A 16,297-nucleotide genomic window follows, 5' to 3' on the forward strand; every position below is an offset into this window, starting at 1 on the left:
TTGTAGTGTTGACAGGTAAAATCCATTTGGTATTTCTTTGTGTTATTCCTTTCTATTTAATTACTGTTTCAACTTTCCTGAAACATCCTCCTCTCTCAGCCAGCATCAATCTTCCTATGACCCCCATCAGTGAAATTTTTGTGCAGTCTGCTCCAGATCTTCCAGTGGTGGTAAACCACCCTTGGCTACTGTACAGAATTCTGCATATAGGCATAAAGTTTCTTCTATTTTCTGTTAAAGGGCACAGTTTGCTCACTGGTAGCGGACTGACAAGGCTACAGGCTTGCTGCACACCTGCACAAAAACACCCTTGCCATTGCTGTGGGAGTGGGGGAGAATGGCATGCTTGCCTACTTCTGCTCGCTGGTCCCAATCTTAGAAATACATTTCCACCTCCAAAGGGTCCACTGCCAACCTGTGGAACTCTGGCAGAGGATGTTGTGAAGGCCAGGACTGTAACAGGGTTTTTAAAAAGTGCCAGAGAAGTTCCTGGAGGACAGGTCGATCAAAGGCTGTTGGCCAGGCTGGGCAGGGATGGTGTCCCTGGGCTCTGTTTGCCAGAGGCTGGGAATGGCTGGCAGGGGCTGGATCACTTGGTGATTCCCGGTTCTGTTCATTCCCTCCGGGGCACCTGGCACTGCCCGCGCTCGGCAGGCGGGACACGGGGCTGGATGGCCCCCGGGTCTGACCCGGCCTGGCCGCTCTGAGTCTCGGTACAAACTGATCCAGCGCCCCGGCTGCGGCCACGGGGGGACGGACACCCGCAGGCCCGACCAGCCGGGCACAGCCTGGCCCCGGGCGGGCGCGGTTCGGGGCCCGCTCCGGCTCCGCGGGCCCAGGCGCCGGTAGGCGGGGGCGGGGAGGGGCCGGCCCGGCCCGAGGCGCTTTTGGTTCCGCTTTGCCCGGCCCCGCGGGGGGCTGGCTCGGCTGCCGCTGCCGCAGGCCCGGAGGAGCCGCCGCCGGGGTAAGAGACTGGGCCTGGCCTCTCTGTGGGCGGGGGAGGATCCCGGGGGGGACCCGAGCGGCTCGGCCGCCCCCTGCCCTGGTTTCGCCTCCGTCCCCAACGTACCCCCGGCCAGCCAGCCACGGGGACCCCAGTTACCTGTACCCCCAGCCCCCTTCCGCAGCCTCCCCCAGGCCCAGCCAGCCACGGGGACCCCAGTTACCTGTACCCCCAGCCCCCTTCCGCAGCCTCCCCCAGGCCCAGCCAGCCACGGGGACCCCAGTTACCTGTACCCCCAGCCCCCTTCCACAGACACCCCCAGGCCCAGCCAGCCACGGGGGGCCTGCCCCGTGTGGGGGACCCCAGTTACCTGTACCCCCAGCCCCCTTCCACAGCCTCCCCCAGGCCCAGCCAGCCATGGGGACCCCAATTACCTGTACCCCCAGCCCCCTTCCACAGACACCCCCAGGCCCAGCCAGCCATGGGGACCCCAATTACCTGTACCCCCAGCCCCCTTCCGCAGCCTCCCCCAGGCCCAGCCAGCCACGGGGACCCCAGTTACCTGTACCCCCAGCCCCCTTCCACAGACACCCCCACGCCCAGCCAGCCACGGGGACCCCAGTTACCTGTACCCCCAGCCCCCTTCCGCAGCCTCCCCCAGGCCCAGCCAGCCACGGGGACCCCAGTTACCTGTACCCCCAGCCCCCTTCCGCAGCCTCCCCCAGGCCCAGCCAGCCACGGGGACCCCACTTACCTGTACCCCCAGCCCCCTTCCGCAGCCTCCCCCAGGCCCAGCCAGCCACGGGGACCCCAGTTACCTGTACCCCCAGCCCCCTTCCGCAGCCTCCCCCAGGCCCAGCCAGCCACGGGGACCCCAGTTACCTGTACCCCCAGCCCCCTTCCGCAGCCTCCCCCAGGCCCAGCCAGCCACGGGGACCCCAGTTACCTGTACCCCCAGCCCCCTTCCACAGACACCCCCAGGCCCAGCCAGCCACGGGGGGCCTGCCCCGTGTGGGGGACCCCAGTTACCTGTACCCCCAGCCCCCTTCCACAGCCTCCCCCAGGCCCAGCCAGCCACGGGGACCCCAGTTACCTGTACCCCCAGCCCCCTTCCACAGACACCCCCAGGCCCAGCCAGCCACGGGGGCCCTGCCCCGTGTGGGGGACCCCAGTTACCTGTACCCCCAGCCCCCTTCCGCAGCCTCCCCCAGGCCCAGCCAGCCATGGGGACCCCAATTACCTGTACCCCCAGCCCCCTTCCACAGACACCCCCAGGCCCAGCCAGCCACGGGGACCCCAGTTACCTGTACCCCCAGCCCCCTTCCACAGACACCCCCAGGCCCAGCCAGCCACGGGGACCCCAATTACCTGTACCCCCAGCCCCCTTCCACAGCCTCCCCCAGGCCCAGCCAGCCACGGGGACCCCAATTACCTGTACCCCCAGCCCCCTTCCACAGACACCCCCAGGCCCAGCCAGCCATGGGGACCCCAATTACCTGTACCCCCAGCCCCCTTCCACAGCCTCCCCCAGGCCCAGCCAGCTACGGGGACCCCAATTACCTGTACCCCCAGCCCCCTTCCACAGACACCCCCACGCCCAGCCAGCCACGGGGACCCCAATTACCTGTACCCCCAGCCCCCTTCCACAGCCTCCCCCAGGCCCAGCCAGCCACGGGGACCCCAATTACCTGTACCCCCAGCCCCCTTCCGCAGCCTCCCCCAGGCCCAGCCAGCCACGGGGACCCCAATTACCTGTACCCCCAGCCCCCTTCCGCAGCCTCCCCCAGGCCCAGCCAGCCACGGGGACCCCAATTACCTGTACCCCCAGCCCCCTTCCGCAGCCTCCCCCAGGCCCAGCCAGCCACGGGGACCCCAATTACCTGTACCTCCAGCCCCCTTCCGCAGCCTCCCCCAGGCCCAGCCAGCTACGGGGACCCCAGTTACCTGTACCCCCAGCCCCCTTCCACAGCCTCCCCCAGGCCCAGCCAGCCACGGGGAACCCCAGTTACCTGTACCCCCAGCCCCCTTCCGCAGCCTCCCCCAGGCCCAGCCAGCCACGGGGACCCCAATTACCTGTACCCCCAGCCCCTTTCCGCAGCCTCCCCCAGGCCCAGCCAGCCACGGGGACCCCAGTTACCTGTACCCCCAGCCCCCTTCCACAGACACCCCCAGGCCCAGCCAGCCATGGGGGCCCTGCCCCGTGTGGGGGACCCCAATTACCTGTACCCCCAGCCCCCTTCCGCAGACTCCCCCAGGCCCAGCCAGCCACGGGGACCCCAGTTACCTGTACCCCCAGCCCCCTTCCGCAGCCTCCCCCAGGCCCAGCCAGCCACGGGGACCCCAGTTACCTGTACCCCCAGCCCCCTTCCGCAGCCTCCCCCAGGCCCAGCCAGCCACGGGGACCCCAGTTACCTGTACCCCCAGCCCCCTTCCGCAGCCTCCCCCAGGCCCAGCCAGCCACAGGGACCCCAATTACCTGTACCCCCAGCCCCCTTCCGCAGCCTCCCCCAGGCCCAGCCAGCCATGGGGGCCCTGCCCTGTGTGGGGGACCCCAGTTACCTGTACCCCCAGCCCCCTTCCACAGCCTCCCCCAGGCCCAGCCAGCCATGGGGGCCCTGCCCCATGTGGGGGACCCCAGTTACCTGTACCCCCAGCCCCCTTCCACAGCCTCCCCCAGGCCCAGCCAGCCATGGGGGCCCTGCCCCGTGTGGGGGACCCCAGTTACCTGTACCCCCAGCCCCCTTCCACAGCCTCCCCCAGGCCCAGCCAGCCATGGGGGCCCTGCCCCATGTGGGGGACCCCAGTTACCTGTACCCCCAGCCCCCTTCCACAGACACCCCAGCTAACCAGTGGGTCCCTGCCCTGTGAGGGGGACCCCAGCAGTGCCCCCAGTTACCTGCACCCCAGCTTCCTCAGACACCCCCAGCCAGCCATGGGGGGCCTGCCCTGTGAGGGGGATCCCAGCACTGCCCGTTACCTGTACCCCCAGCTCTCTTCCACAGACACCCCCAGGCTCAGCCAGCCATGTGGGCCCTGCCCCATGTGGAGGACCCCATCACCCAGCACTGCCCCGTTACATGTACCCCCAGCTCCCCTCCACAGACACCTCCAGGCCCAGCCACCCCCAGCCCTGTGCCCAGAGCTAGCCCTGGAAGAACTTTGCCCCCACATCCTCCCCAATACTTGTAGCTTGCTCCCCTTGTACAGGCACCTCCTGCCTCCAGTACACTGGTACCCTGTTCCCCATGCACAGAGCCAGCAGTGGGGGATCCCTGCCAGATAAATCCAACTCCCAAATCTGTTACCTCCTCCCCCCGACCCCATAGGGCCTGTAGGAAATGACATAGCACTGTTTGAAAACACAGCAACTGGCTCCTAAGCAAGCAGGAAACTGATGAGCCCTGTCAGCAAGAACCATGTCACGAATAAAAGGGCTGAGCTTGAAGAATCTCATGCACCCCCCCCCACCCTCTAGGCCCCTGTGAAAGGGGGTTCTGCTCCTTCCTAGCCACTGGTGCAAGCTCACAAGCACCACAGTGGAACAGAGGAGCGAATGGCACAGGTGCTGGGGTGACCTACAGGACTGTACTATTGCAAATGGAGGGGCAGCTAGCTGTTCAATACTAACCAGGCAAGCGAATGGCAGTGTGTTTAGTAGGCACTGCAGAGGTGTGAATGGCACCTTTGGATGTCTAAAGCTGTGTCATCCCTGCCAGACCAGCCTGTAATTCAAACCCCTTTGCTGTCCGTCCCAAGGAAACCCCATGTGACTGAGAGAACTGAACAGAAATCAGGGCAGAAGTTCCCAAACCCACACACAATCTCCCTCTTGGGGAAGCAGTGTTGCCTCCTATGGGGCTTCTGCTCTACCTACTGGAGGCCAGTAATGTATAGATTCCAAGGCCAGAAGGGAACACAGTGACCATCTGGTCTGATCTCCTGAATAACACAGGCCAGAGACCTGCCCCACAATAATTCCTAGAGCAGATCTTCTAGAAAAACATCCAGTCTCTTATTTTAAAAATTGTCAGTGATGGAGAATCCACTCCAACCTTTAGTAAATTTTTCCAGTGGTGAATTATCCCTACTGTTAATAACACAAACCTTATTTCCAGGCTGAATTTGTCTAGCTTCAACTTCCAGCCATTGGATCATGTTAAACCTTCATCTGCTAAATTGAAGAGCCCACTATCAAATTTCTGTTCCTGTGTAAGTTCTTCTAGACTGTAATCAAGTCACCCCTTAACCTTCTCTTTGTTAAGCTGAATAATGAGCTGCTTGAGTGTGTCATTGTAAGGCAGCATTTCTAGTCTTTTAATTATTCTCATGGCTCTTCTCTGAACCCTCTCCAGTTTATCAGTGTCCTTGAATTGTGGGCATCAGACCTGGACACAGTATTCCAGCAGCAGTCCAGCATGATGCCTCCCCAATAATTTTTCAGTTACTGCTCTCCAGCATCTAGTCTCCCATCCTGTTAGTATGGCCTACGTTCTTTGTTTCCAGATGGATACATTTCCATTTATCTGTATTAAAATGCATTGTTTGCTTTCACCCAGTTGGCCAAGCAAGCTAAATCAGTGACTTACTCACTTCATTATTTACCACTCTCCCAATTTTTGGTAAATAACTTAATCAGTGATTATTTTATGTTTTCTTCCAGGTCATTGATAAAACTGCTAAATAGCTTAGGGCAGAAAATCAGTCTCTCTAGGACCCCATGGGAAACACCTGCTTGATGATGATCCCCTGTTTACATTCACATTTTGAAATCTATCAGTTAACCAGTTTTTAATCTGTGTGATGTGTGCTGTGTTAATTTAATATTGTTAGATGTTTTTAATCAAAATGTCATGTGATACGAAGCCAAACACCTTGCAGGAGTCTAAGTATACTATGTCAACACTGTTACCTTTATCTACCAAACTTGTCATCTTGTCAAAAAAAAGATACCAAGTTAGTTTGACAGGACCTATTTTCTAAACCCCATAGTGACTGGCATTAATTCATTACCTCCTTTAAATCTTTATTAATTGAGTCCCATATCAGCAGATCCATTATCTTGCCCAGGATCCATGTGAGATTGACATGCCTGTAATTAGCCAAGTCATCTCATTTACTGTTTTTATAAATTGTCACATTAGCTTTCTTCCAGTCTTCTGGAACTTCCTGGTGCTCCAAGACTTACTGAAAATCATCATTAACAGTCCAGAGAGGTCCTCAGCAGCTCTTTTAAAAATCTTGAGCGTAAGTCATCTGGACCTGCTGATTTAAAAATCCCTGATTTTAGTAGATTCTGTTTAACATCCTCCAGAGATATTACTGGAATGAAAAGTGTGTTATCACTCTAGGAAGAGACTGCACCATTTGTTCCCCTCCCACCCCCAAATACAGAACAGAAATATTTATCCAACACTTCTGCCTTTTCTGTGTTGTTGTTGATATTTTTACTGTTTCCATCTAGCAATGGACCAATACCATTGTCAGGATTCTTTTTGCTAATATATTTAAAAAAACTTCTTACTATCCTTAACTCTGCTGGCCACAGATTTCTCCTTGTGCTTCCCTTACTGATTGTCTACAGTTCCTTAGTTCTAATTTATATACATTACCATCAGCTTCCCCTTTCTTCCATTGATTATTTTTTTATAGCTGCCTTCACTAACTCCAACCCAGGTTGCTGCTTTTAACAAGCAAAGCCTTCTTGCCCCTTTGGCCTAATTTGCAGGCAGCATCACTAGTGATGCACTTGCCTGTTGTAATAGGCAGCAAGCTGTCAGTCCTTTGGGCCTTTTGAAATGATACTCATTCATCAGCTTCCAACACCATCCTTCAAATGTGTTTTGTTCTTTGATCAAGGAGTTGCTCTTTTCTTGTCTGTAAAGGGCTGTGCACACACACGGTGCTGTATAAATAATAATAGTTACACAGTCAGTGCGGCTTCTTCCCAGTGCCCAGATTATCTACATACATTATTAGGCCATCCTTTTGTATCTTGCAAACCACATCAGCGTAAGCCCTCTCCCTCAAGGGGTTAAGCATGTAAGAGCGATTTTATACTGGGAATGAAAGTCACAGCTAAGAGTGCTGTTCTAATGTACTGCAAATCAGCAAAGGAAAGGGTTCATCTGATGCTTGACTTTCCCTTGACATCAGCAGGGGTCTCCCAGCCCCTGTAGTCTTTTGTCCTAGTTGATTAAAAACCACCTCTTTAATTACTCCTCCTCAGAGGCGGCTCCAGGCCCCAGCAAGCCAAGCGTGCTTGGGACGGCATGCTGCGGGGAGCGCTCTGCCGGTCGCTGGTAGGGCGGCAGGCGGCTCCAGTGGATCTACCACAGGCATGCCTGCGGAGGGTCTGCTGGTCCTGCGGCTCCAGTGGACCTCCCGCAGGCGTGACTGCGGAGGGTCCCATGGGACCAACGGACCCTCCGCAGACACACCTGTGGGAGGTCCACCGGAGACGCCTGCCGCCCTACTGGCGACCGGCAGAGAGCCCCCCACAGCATGCCGCCCTGCTTGGGGCGGCGAAATGTCTAGAGCCGCCTCTGCTCCTCATTTTTTACTCCTGGGACAGGAAAACAAAGCACAAGTATTAATAGGGGGAAATTTGCAAGGGTAAGAGGCTGAGACCGAACTGGCTAGGGGAATCTTTGAAGCCGCTAGCTCAGCTGGAGGGCTTGAGCCTGGGGCAGCAGGGCTCTGCCCCCCAACTCAGCCCAGGGTGGGGGGGCTCAGGCTCTGGCCCCCTCCCACCTGGAGTCATATAGTAATTTTTGTTGTCAGAAGGGGGTCATCGTGCAATGAAGTTTGAGAACCACAGCCTAGCTCTCCAAAGGAAGCTGCAGAGCTAAGGGATGGGTCCTTAGCAGAAAAGCCTGGGATCAAAAATCGCAGAGTCACTGGAATCTTTCCAGCCTCAGGGCCCATGTTCTCACCTGCAACCTTCCAAACTGCAGGATTGCAAAAGGGTTGGGTGCTCAGTGGATGCAGTATCTCAGCAAATGGGGTCTCAGGCAGCTGCTGTGGGAAGATCCCCTTGTGATCAAACCATTGCAGCACTGTTGATTATCTTACCTCCTTACTTTAATTAAGTCCAGAGGCTTCCTTTGTCACCAGGAATATCACTACTTGCCTCCATCTGATAAATATAAGTGCTTTCGGAGTTTGCTGAGACTCTGACGCTGAGCTCTCAGCAGCGGTGGTCTCTGAGGTCTGGAGCCTAAAGGAGAGGTCTGGATGTGTCCATGGGTGTTGCGTCCCAGATCCCCAAGCGCGTTTCAAGCAAGAATCAAGAGTGGTTCTTTACATCCAGCTTCTCAACCTTCTGGGTGAGTGCAGTTAGTCTTCCTTTAGGCTCTTTCTGTTGAGAAGCAGCCTGTCTCTCAGTCATTAAAGCAAGGCTGCCTAGACTAGGGAGCAATACTCACTCCTTTCTGCTGGGAGGTGACATGGAGGAAGCTGCGTTCAGAGGGTCTGGTGGTAAAATATTGTTCTTTCACTTCTGCTATTTTTCTTTTTTTTGTTGCAAACTCTCTCTAATAATAAGCCTTGGCTGTGGGCTCATTGTGATTCACGAGTTTCTGATTGCAAGGGGCTGCAGTGAGCCAGGAAGAAGATCAGAGAAGTCATTTTGGTTTAAACTAAAGGGGGGAGACAAACACTGAGCTGATTTTAATTAGGCATCTGTTTAGTAAGGTTAAGTTTGGTGAGGGGTTGATGCATTCAGAAGTGACTGCATACTTGTGTGTGTGTGTGCACGCGCGCGTGTGTGTGCACTATTCTTGCTGCCAATCGGATGAGTGATCTGCCATATGAAAAGAACCTCAGAATTGTTACTTGTAGATTTTTGCAGTGTTGTCACCCCCTAGAATTCAAAAAATCATGAGTCATACCCCCAAAATTAATGATTGGAAAAACCAAAACACATTGGGTTCTTTTTATTTACCTTCTGTTTTTGTAGCCATTAGCTCATGCTCAAGTTTTTCCCTGTAACCATCAGGGCTAGAAAAAACTTACTTTTATTGTTTTTAAATTGAAAGCTGAGATTCTGACACATTCCCATGACTCCAGGAGGTGGGATTTTAGAGAGTACTCCACTAGTGTAATATTTGCTATTAAAAACACAAGAGTTAGCAGGACTGATCAATAAAGAGACTTTTTTTTCTGGAATGTTTTTGGTTTTAGATCTAGTGGAAAAATTCTCTTTCAACTATGGGCCAAATGTTCTCCCAGTTTTGGAAGGTCTCTGACCAGAAGGAGAGGGGAGGGAAATCGATTCTGCGCAGGAAATCGGCTGATGAGGATGAAGTCACCAATTATGGCACTATCAATGGAGGAGACTCTGCCGCATCCTGCATGCCCTGTGTGGGCACTGTGAGTCGGGGCTGCATCAACTGCCCAACGTGCCAGGGAACAGGAAGGATCCCCAGGGGTAGGTGGTTCTTGTGTGTGCTTGGTCAGTGGTTTCCAGCCTTTCCAGGCACTTCACCAAACAGTCCTCTGCTTGTTGCTTCTCACTCAGCTGTGCGCCCTATGGAACACCAGTCATGATGGAATACTGCATGCTGTGACATGCAGTCTCCATCTCTGTACTAAAGAGAGAGCCTGCATTGGCTCCATCTTGCATTAATCAGTGGAAGACCTGGGGCTGTTGGAAGGTATCTATGCAGCCCTAAGTTAGCAAAGCTCAGTCTGTCTCTATGCTTGGCCGAAGCCAACAAGGGTTATTTGAGTTAGACCTCTGCATTCCTCTGAATGGGGCAGCATTTGTAACGAGAATGCTGATAGACCCTAACCTGTAGTGAGGTGCTCTGCAGCCTGATGTGCCCTGTTTGCTACTGTACCCAGTACGCTGCATCTCTTCTGACCTGCGCCTCTTATCATCTGTCTTTCAGAGCAGGAGAAGCAGTTGGTGGCTCTGATTCCATACGGTGACCAGAGGCTGAAGCCCAGACGAACGTAAAGTCCTGTTTCTCCCCTGTTCTTTTAATGCTCTGGCTGTATTTAAATGGGTGCGACTAGGGGGGGTGCAGCATTACAGGAGGAATCTGTTTGCAGAGGTTCATTTAAAAGCTTCGTTGCTCATTGAGCCCTGAGCTGCAGTGGGTTTGATGCCTGCAGGGCATCTGTTCTGTGTTGGCAGTGGGCTGTACGAGCACTTCTTGATGCAGGAGGGACTGTGGGCTGGGATTCTGGGCTAGTTCTGTTTGAAAAGGGCCACGTGGGACTGCTTACTTCTAGCAATGACAAGTAGCATGTTTCTGGGTCTGAAACCTACCCCTCCTGGCCCCAAGGTGAACGTGCTGCCACTAGATACTATACAGTCCCTTTGCAGGCCCTCATGTCTTGGTGCTTACTGTGTCTGGCTGGTGCTCACTCCCCCATGCTTGTCCAACGCTGTAGAAACAGGGCTGCAGGACAGGGCTGGGCCAGGCGAGTTACGGTCCTTTGATGCTATCTTGCAGGAAGCTCTATGTATCCCTTGCCGTGACGATTTGCCTGCTGATGTCATCTCTCAGCATATTCTTCCTGTTCCCTCGCTCCATTGTGGTGCAGCCCGCAGGGCTGAATGCCTCCTCTATTGCCTTTAATTCCACCGTTTCCAGTATCAATCTCAACATGACAGTGAGTTCTCAGCGCGGCGCGTACGGTGACGTTGAGCTCATATCTCATTATCAGTCCATAGCTGGCTCACTTCTAAGTCTTAAGGACAGCGTGGCAGGTCAGTAGTGAGCTAGGTGGCCGAGCTGTGTGCACATGGCAGGACAGCAGGCAAGACTGGAGTGGCCAGTCAGAAATGAGGCATGTTGGTGGAGCAGTGTGTGATGGGGCAGGAAGTGCTGCTGGGTGGAAGTGCGCTATGTAACAAATGTTGGGATTTGTTTGTCACTGTGTGTTGCATCTTTCCTCTGCTTTCAGCCCAGCCATGAATGTGTGGCATAGGGAGTGGAGCAGGGGGCAAGTGATCCCTAGAGCAGCTCTGGGGCAGGTGAGGAGTTTTGCTTCTGTAACTTAAAGAGCTAGTGACTCTCACCCAAATGTGATCTTGGGTGTTTCCTTGGGACAATCCTCAGCAGAGGGGAATTGCCACGGCCAAGCTACGAGTGTCTGAGAACTGGCGTTTGCAGGGGTGTGCTGCTGCAAGGTCACTGCATGGAAATCCAGCGCATGCGTTACCCTCACTGTGTGAGGGCTTTGGGCTGAGTTTGTCTCTCTCCTTAGAACGTGTTGAATGTAACCAACAACAACTTCTACCCAGTCACTGTCACCCAACTGGACATTGAGGTCTTACACCTGTCTGTGGTGATAGGGAAAACCACCAAGAAGAACCTGCTGAATATTGGCCCTTTGTGCAGCGGCCAGGTGGGTGCTGCTGCCTCTTGCTGCCCTATCAAAATGTCTGGCCCCCTTTGGGTGGAGAGAAATAGTGGTCCCCTCCTCTGTCGCCTTGTATTTCTATTGCCCCAGGGACAGAGTCCCTTCACTGCCTCCCCCCCGGCCCCTGTTCCTGTCTTTCCAGGTGCCCATTCACCTGCTGGCCCAGGGCAGTACTTAGCAAACACGGGAGGCAAAAGACCGAATGCTGATGTCTCATATGGGTGTTTCCTGCACTGGTTCATGCTGCATATTGTAACTGCCATGTTGTAACTTGGTCCCAACACAATGTGGATTGGATTTTAAATACTGGCTCTGAGCTGTGTGGAATTGATCGGATAATCTGTAACTCTCTGTGTGCTCGGCTCACTGGGCTGAACCTGTACATGGTTACTGTAATCACTGTAAATCTCCAACTAACTCTTCTGTTTTACTTGCAGATATATTATTCAGTCTCCAGTATTATATGGGACTATAATACCTAGTAAGTATTTCTCAGAGACTTACTTTCCTGGCTGGTAAGTAGCATTAATGTTTCTGGGCTTTTCTCCAGGGGCAGTCTGGCATAAATTTATCACTTGGGCCATAGCCTCATTCTGTCTGACCCTGCAGTGCAGCTGAGAATGTGTCCCTTTGATTTTCATGTATGTAATCATTTTGGGACAGAAACCCAGCATGTCCATTTTAAATTCCTTTCTAGTTCTTCTGCATTAAATGTTTTCCCAAACTGCAACTGACAAGACTGTATCACTTTCAAATCCAATACTCCTCACAGATTAATAAGTCTGGTTTAGAAATGCCCGATACGCTTAACTGCACACAGATGGACTAATTTGTATCTAGCACCCCCCATCTCTGTGAATGAGCAGTTTGCTGATTCTCCACAGGCATCTTGTGCGATCTGTTTCCTGCTCTGCCCATGGGGGGGAGATGTCAGGTGTTGCCGGAATGTGAATGCTCCCGTTTTGTTCTGCTTGATGCATTTGCAGGGAGGGTGTCAGGTCTACACTACAAACTTCTGCTGTATAGCTATGTCTGTTGAGGTTGTGATCTCTGACCAAATTAGCTGTGTCAGTAAAAGCCCCTAATGTAGATGCACTTATACTGGCAAAATGGCCCTTTCACCAGAATAGCTTATATTGCCCAAGGAGGAGAGGGGGGCATGACTGGAATAAACTTTATCAGCTAAAGGTTTAAAGGAATAAGGTTTGCCAGTATAAGCAGTCTCCATACAAGGAAGTAAGCCGATCGGTCCAGCCACATAGGAAAAGCCTTCCAACTGTAGACCTGATCGGAGAAGCTTGTGCTCTCTCCCCAGGCCTGGGTTATTCTGTGGGGCAGGACAGGTCTTATTTGATGAAAACATTGTACTGCACAATTAATTCTCTATTTTCTGTCTCCTAAGCAACATCTGCACCTGGATCAAAATCAAAGTCCACAACGTTCTACTGCACATACAGTAAGTGGCATTTGGTTAAAAGCGAATCACTCGCAATTGATCTGCGCGGTCCCAAACATTCCTCATTGAGGCAATCTGGATTTCCCTTTGTATTAGTGTTTTCAGAGACCAAGACTGTTCGAAGTTGTAATTAGTCTTTCCCCAGGTAGGTTTGCAACTGTTGGTGTGGGTGTGTAACAGTTATTTGAATTTTAAGGGGAAAGTCATCCAAACTATTGGTGCAGAGGAACATGCCCTGACTTCAGCCCCCAGGGAGCTCCAGCAGTGCAAACCCAGAGTGTTGGTGAGGTGACTTGTACAGTGGTGCTGTTTCCACCTGCATTAGGAACAGCTATACCTGTGTCTGGGGTGAATGGTGCAGGGGGAGAATGAGCTTGGCCTGTTCCCCAGAGGACAGATCCTGTACATCCACCATGTTGGGGCAGAGTGACTCAGACTGGTGCCTGAGCTGAGTGGTTGGGAAAGACCACAATGGAACTTTTCCTTAAAGTGAAATCCCAGCAGAAGATCCAGCTTGGTGCTTTCAAACCTCTTTATAGTTCAAGTAAAATGGATTCTTCTTGTGATTGTGTGTTGCAGGGGCACCTTGACCTGCTCGTACCTGTGCCACTCAGAGCAGCTGGCTTTTGAGAGATACCAGTATGTGGATTGTAGAGGAAATGCGACGCTGCCTCACCCACTGTACCACCGCCCACCATGATGGGATCACTGGACGATGACATTCTTCTGTCGCAAAGGCAAGTTGTACCAGGGACACAGCAACTCCAGGGGCTTCTCTTCCAAGCCACGTAATTTTAAACAGGACATTTGGCTCTCCCTTGGGAGGAGACTTTCAGTCTGCTGCTGTTTCCTGGTTACAGACTGATAGAATTTCATGAACTTGGAACATGCTGCTCTGAGTTTGCAATTCCCATTTGTATCCTGTATGGGGGTTGGCGGCAGCAGATTGTGCACACTGTGTAGGGAAATAGCTGTATTAACTGATTAAGAGAACTCTGCTAGATTGTTAGCTGCCTTACTCTGTGCAGTGTTTCATTGTTGCGCTAGGGGAGGCATTACCTATTGGTTAAATCAGCTCTTCCTGCCAAATAACCTTTTTGTGCCTGTGCCCTGTGGTGTGGGCGCTCTTGGCTGGAGAGCATCTCACCTAGTGATTCTTGGATAGCAATCACACCCCCAGCTCTGCAAAGCAGGAGAAACCCAACTTGACCTGACATCTAAGAACCTTTGGCTCTTAAATAACAAGCACTGAATAATTGGCTAAAACTATGCCTGGTTTGCACAGAGAGGGGTAAGAGTGGTGTAGGGGATGTTGGGCCAAGTTCCTCTGCCGGGGGGGGGGCTGGGTAAGTATGTTCATTCCCTGGCTTTTCCTAATCCTACCAGAGGGATCATCTCGCATGAAGGGTTGTGCAGTTCAGATTGATGCAGCAGCCATGGTCTATCTTGTACCCAAAGTGATCAAACTGTGCTGCATCCTTGCAGCGTGGAGGAGGGGAGGAGAGGGCTTGCTACTTCCCAGATGGCAGAGGGAGGTGAGGGGCCTATCATGCGTTCTCCACACAGCACATGCCATTTGCTGGGGTGCTCCCTTGTGGGCTCCTGTATTAAGGAGTTTAACGAGTGGCAGGAGTCTTACTTGGATAAGAAAAGCTCTGTTCGTGCAAATGCCAGGAAACAACAGCTGCCGTTTATACCTATTTGTAGCATTTTCTATGAGGGAAGAAGCCCTGGCTGCTCTTCCACCCTCTCCAGAGCCTTGTACGGTACAGACTCATTCTCTGTAGGAACAGCTCAGGCAGAGGACGCACACTGATGTTATTGCCTGCTAGACACATGGGCATAAGCACCCTCCTTAGATCCCAGCGTTGCTAATCACTGGCACATTCTGCCTGAATGGATGTATAGAAATTGCTGGGCATATGATCTGACCCAGAGCAGCCCAGCATTGCCCTAAACACCTCTCCAGCCAGATGGGACATAGTGGGAAAAGCAGCATGCATCAGAGTAGTTGGGAGAGGAAACCTTGGTGCCTCAGCAAAGAACTAATCACTGTCCACATGACCCTTGCCCCTGGGCTGGCACTTTCAGCAGAGATGCCAAGGAGCCTGACCTTCCTAGAGGTCCCAGCAGGGCAGTGTTCTGTAGCTTGCCTTTCATCTACCTTCTCGGTGGATCCAGAGGTCCAGTCTCCAGGGCTCCCAAACTAGCACATTTCAGCAGAGGCACGTTAATCATTAAGTGTCTTTTCCTGATTTTTATATGTTCCATTAAAGCGGCAATGGATTAAATCCCTGCCTGAGGCAGGGGTGAGGAAGCACCTTGTGGTCTGAAAGCGTCTCGTTTGTTGGCTCTTGTCCTTTTCCATCATTTCTATTCACTGTGTTGTTGCACCTGCTCTGCTCTTCTCTTCCTGCTGTCTCTGCCACGGCACAGTCACTGAGAGCTGGCTGTGCCTGTGTCAGTCTCTTCACGAATAAAAAGGGCTTTGTAAATCAGAGTGGTGCTTTCTCCTTATGAGCTGTGCTGGGACGACTCCTGAAGATGCTGAGTGGCTACCTGATTCCCTGGGGAAATCAGTCTCCATCTAGTGTTACAGTGACACCTGCTGGCCAGTGGGAATCACTGCATGTTATAGCTTAAAAAGGGAGGAGGAAGGTTTTAAATGGGAAAACCAAGGCCTCCATGAAGGTGCATGCTGAACATCCCCTCCCAGGAGAGCAATGTCCAGGGACACCCAGGGTTTTGCAGCTACTTTCTGCCAGAGGCGTGAGGCAGGAGTTGCTCTCATTGGCTGGTTGTGCATAGCAGCATCCTACAGGGCAGTTGTTTCTCTCTAGCTGTAAATATAGCACCCTGAGATCAAATTCTGTTTACAGGTCTTTCTTCAGTGTCTGATCACCTCATGTACATCATAACTCACCCCGTGAGGAAGGGATGCGTGACTACTTCAGCTTTACAGATAAGGAATTGAAAGGAAAGGGACTTGTCTGAAGTCATGCAATGAGTTAATGGCAGGGCTGGGACCAGACCTAGATCTCCCGACTCCCAGTCCTGTTTCTAAGCCCACGTCCAGACTAACCCGCTGTATCGGTGGGTTAAAATCGATTGCTCGGGGATCGATATATCGCGTCTAGTCTGGACGCGATGCATCGATCCCCGAGCACGCTTACATCGATTCCGGAACTCCATCAACCCGAACGGAGTTCTGGAATCGACACGGAGAGCCGCGGACATCGATGCTGCGCCGTCCAGACGGGTGAGTACCTCGATTTTAGAAATTCGACTTCAGCTACGTTATTCACGTAGCTGAAGTTGCGTATCTAAGATCGATTTTCCTCCCCTAGTCTGGACGTGGCCTAAGGCCCAAAACTATCCTATAATAATATATGCAGATACACCTATCTCATAGAGCTGGAAGAGACCCTGAAAGGTCATTGACTCCAGCCCCCTGCCTTCACTAGCAGCACCAAGTACTGATTTTTTGCCTCAGATCCCTAAGTGGCCACCTCAAGGATTGAACT

The 16,297-nt window shown here is 53.0% G+C and overlaps 1 protein-coding gene and 1 long non-coding RNA gene across 10 annotated transcripts; one reads left to right on the top strand and one right to left on the bottom strand.

Moving 5' to 3' along the window:
• The first annotated feature begins 862 nt into the window (after positions 1-862).
• TMEM106A (transmembrane protein 106A) lies at positions 863-15,093 on the top strand. Of its 5 annotated transcripts, XM_050935117.1 has the most exons (10): positions 912-964; positions 5,059-5,152; positions 8,057-8,268; positions 9,125-9,371; positions 9,835-9,898; positions 10,405-10,564; positions 11,162-11,302; positions 11,755-11,798; positions 12,720-12,773; positions 13,353-15,093. In XM_050935117.1, the coding sequence occupies exons 4-10, from the start codon at positions 9,152-9,154 to the stop codon at positions 13,471-13,473; spliced, it is 804 nt and encodes a 267-aa protein (XP_050791074.1). In that variant the 5' UTR covers positions 912-964; positions 5,059-5,152; positions 8,057-8,268; positions 9,125-9,151; the 3' UTR covers positions 13,474-15,093. The 5 variants fall into 5 exon arrangements, with proteins under 5 accessions (XP_050791075.1, XP_050791077.1, XP_050791073.1 ...); XM_050935116.1 differs by lacking the exon at positions 5,059-5,152 and having other exon boundaries at positions 894-964; XM_050935119.1 differs by lacking the exon at positions 8,057-8,268.
• On the bottom strand, positions 1,827-3,710 carry LOC127040664 (uncharacterized). Of its 5 annotated transcripts, none has more exons than XR_007771499.1 (3): positions 3,669-3,710; positions 1,973-2,036; positions 1,827-1,889 (listed from the first exon to the last, which is right to left on the bottom strand). It is a non-coding gene; the product is annotated as an uncharacterized LOC127040664 (long non-coding RNA). The 5 variants fall into 5 exon arrangements; XR_007771498.1 differs by lacking the exon at positions 3,669-3,710 and adding an exon at positions 3,586-3,627; XR_007771497.1 differs by lacking the exon at positions 3,669-3,710 and adding an exon at positions 3,503-3,544.
• Positions 15,094-16,297: the final 1,204 nt, after the last annotated feature.

This window comes from Gopherus flavomarginatus, chromosome 25 (genome assembly GCF_025201925.1).
Source record: "Gopherus flavomarginatus isolate rGopFla2 chromosome 25, rGopFla2.mat.asm, whole genome shotgun sequence".
Lineage (NCBI taxonomy): Eukaryota > Metazoa > Chordata > Testudines > Testudinidae > Gopherus > Gopherus flavomarginatus.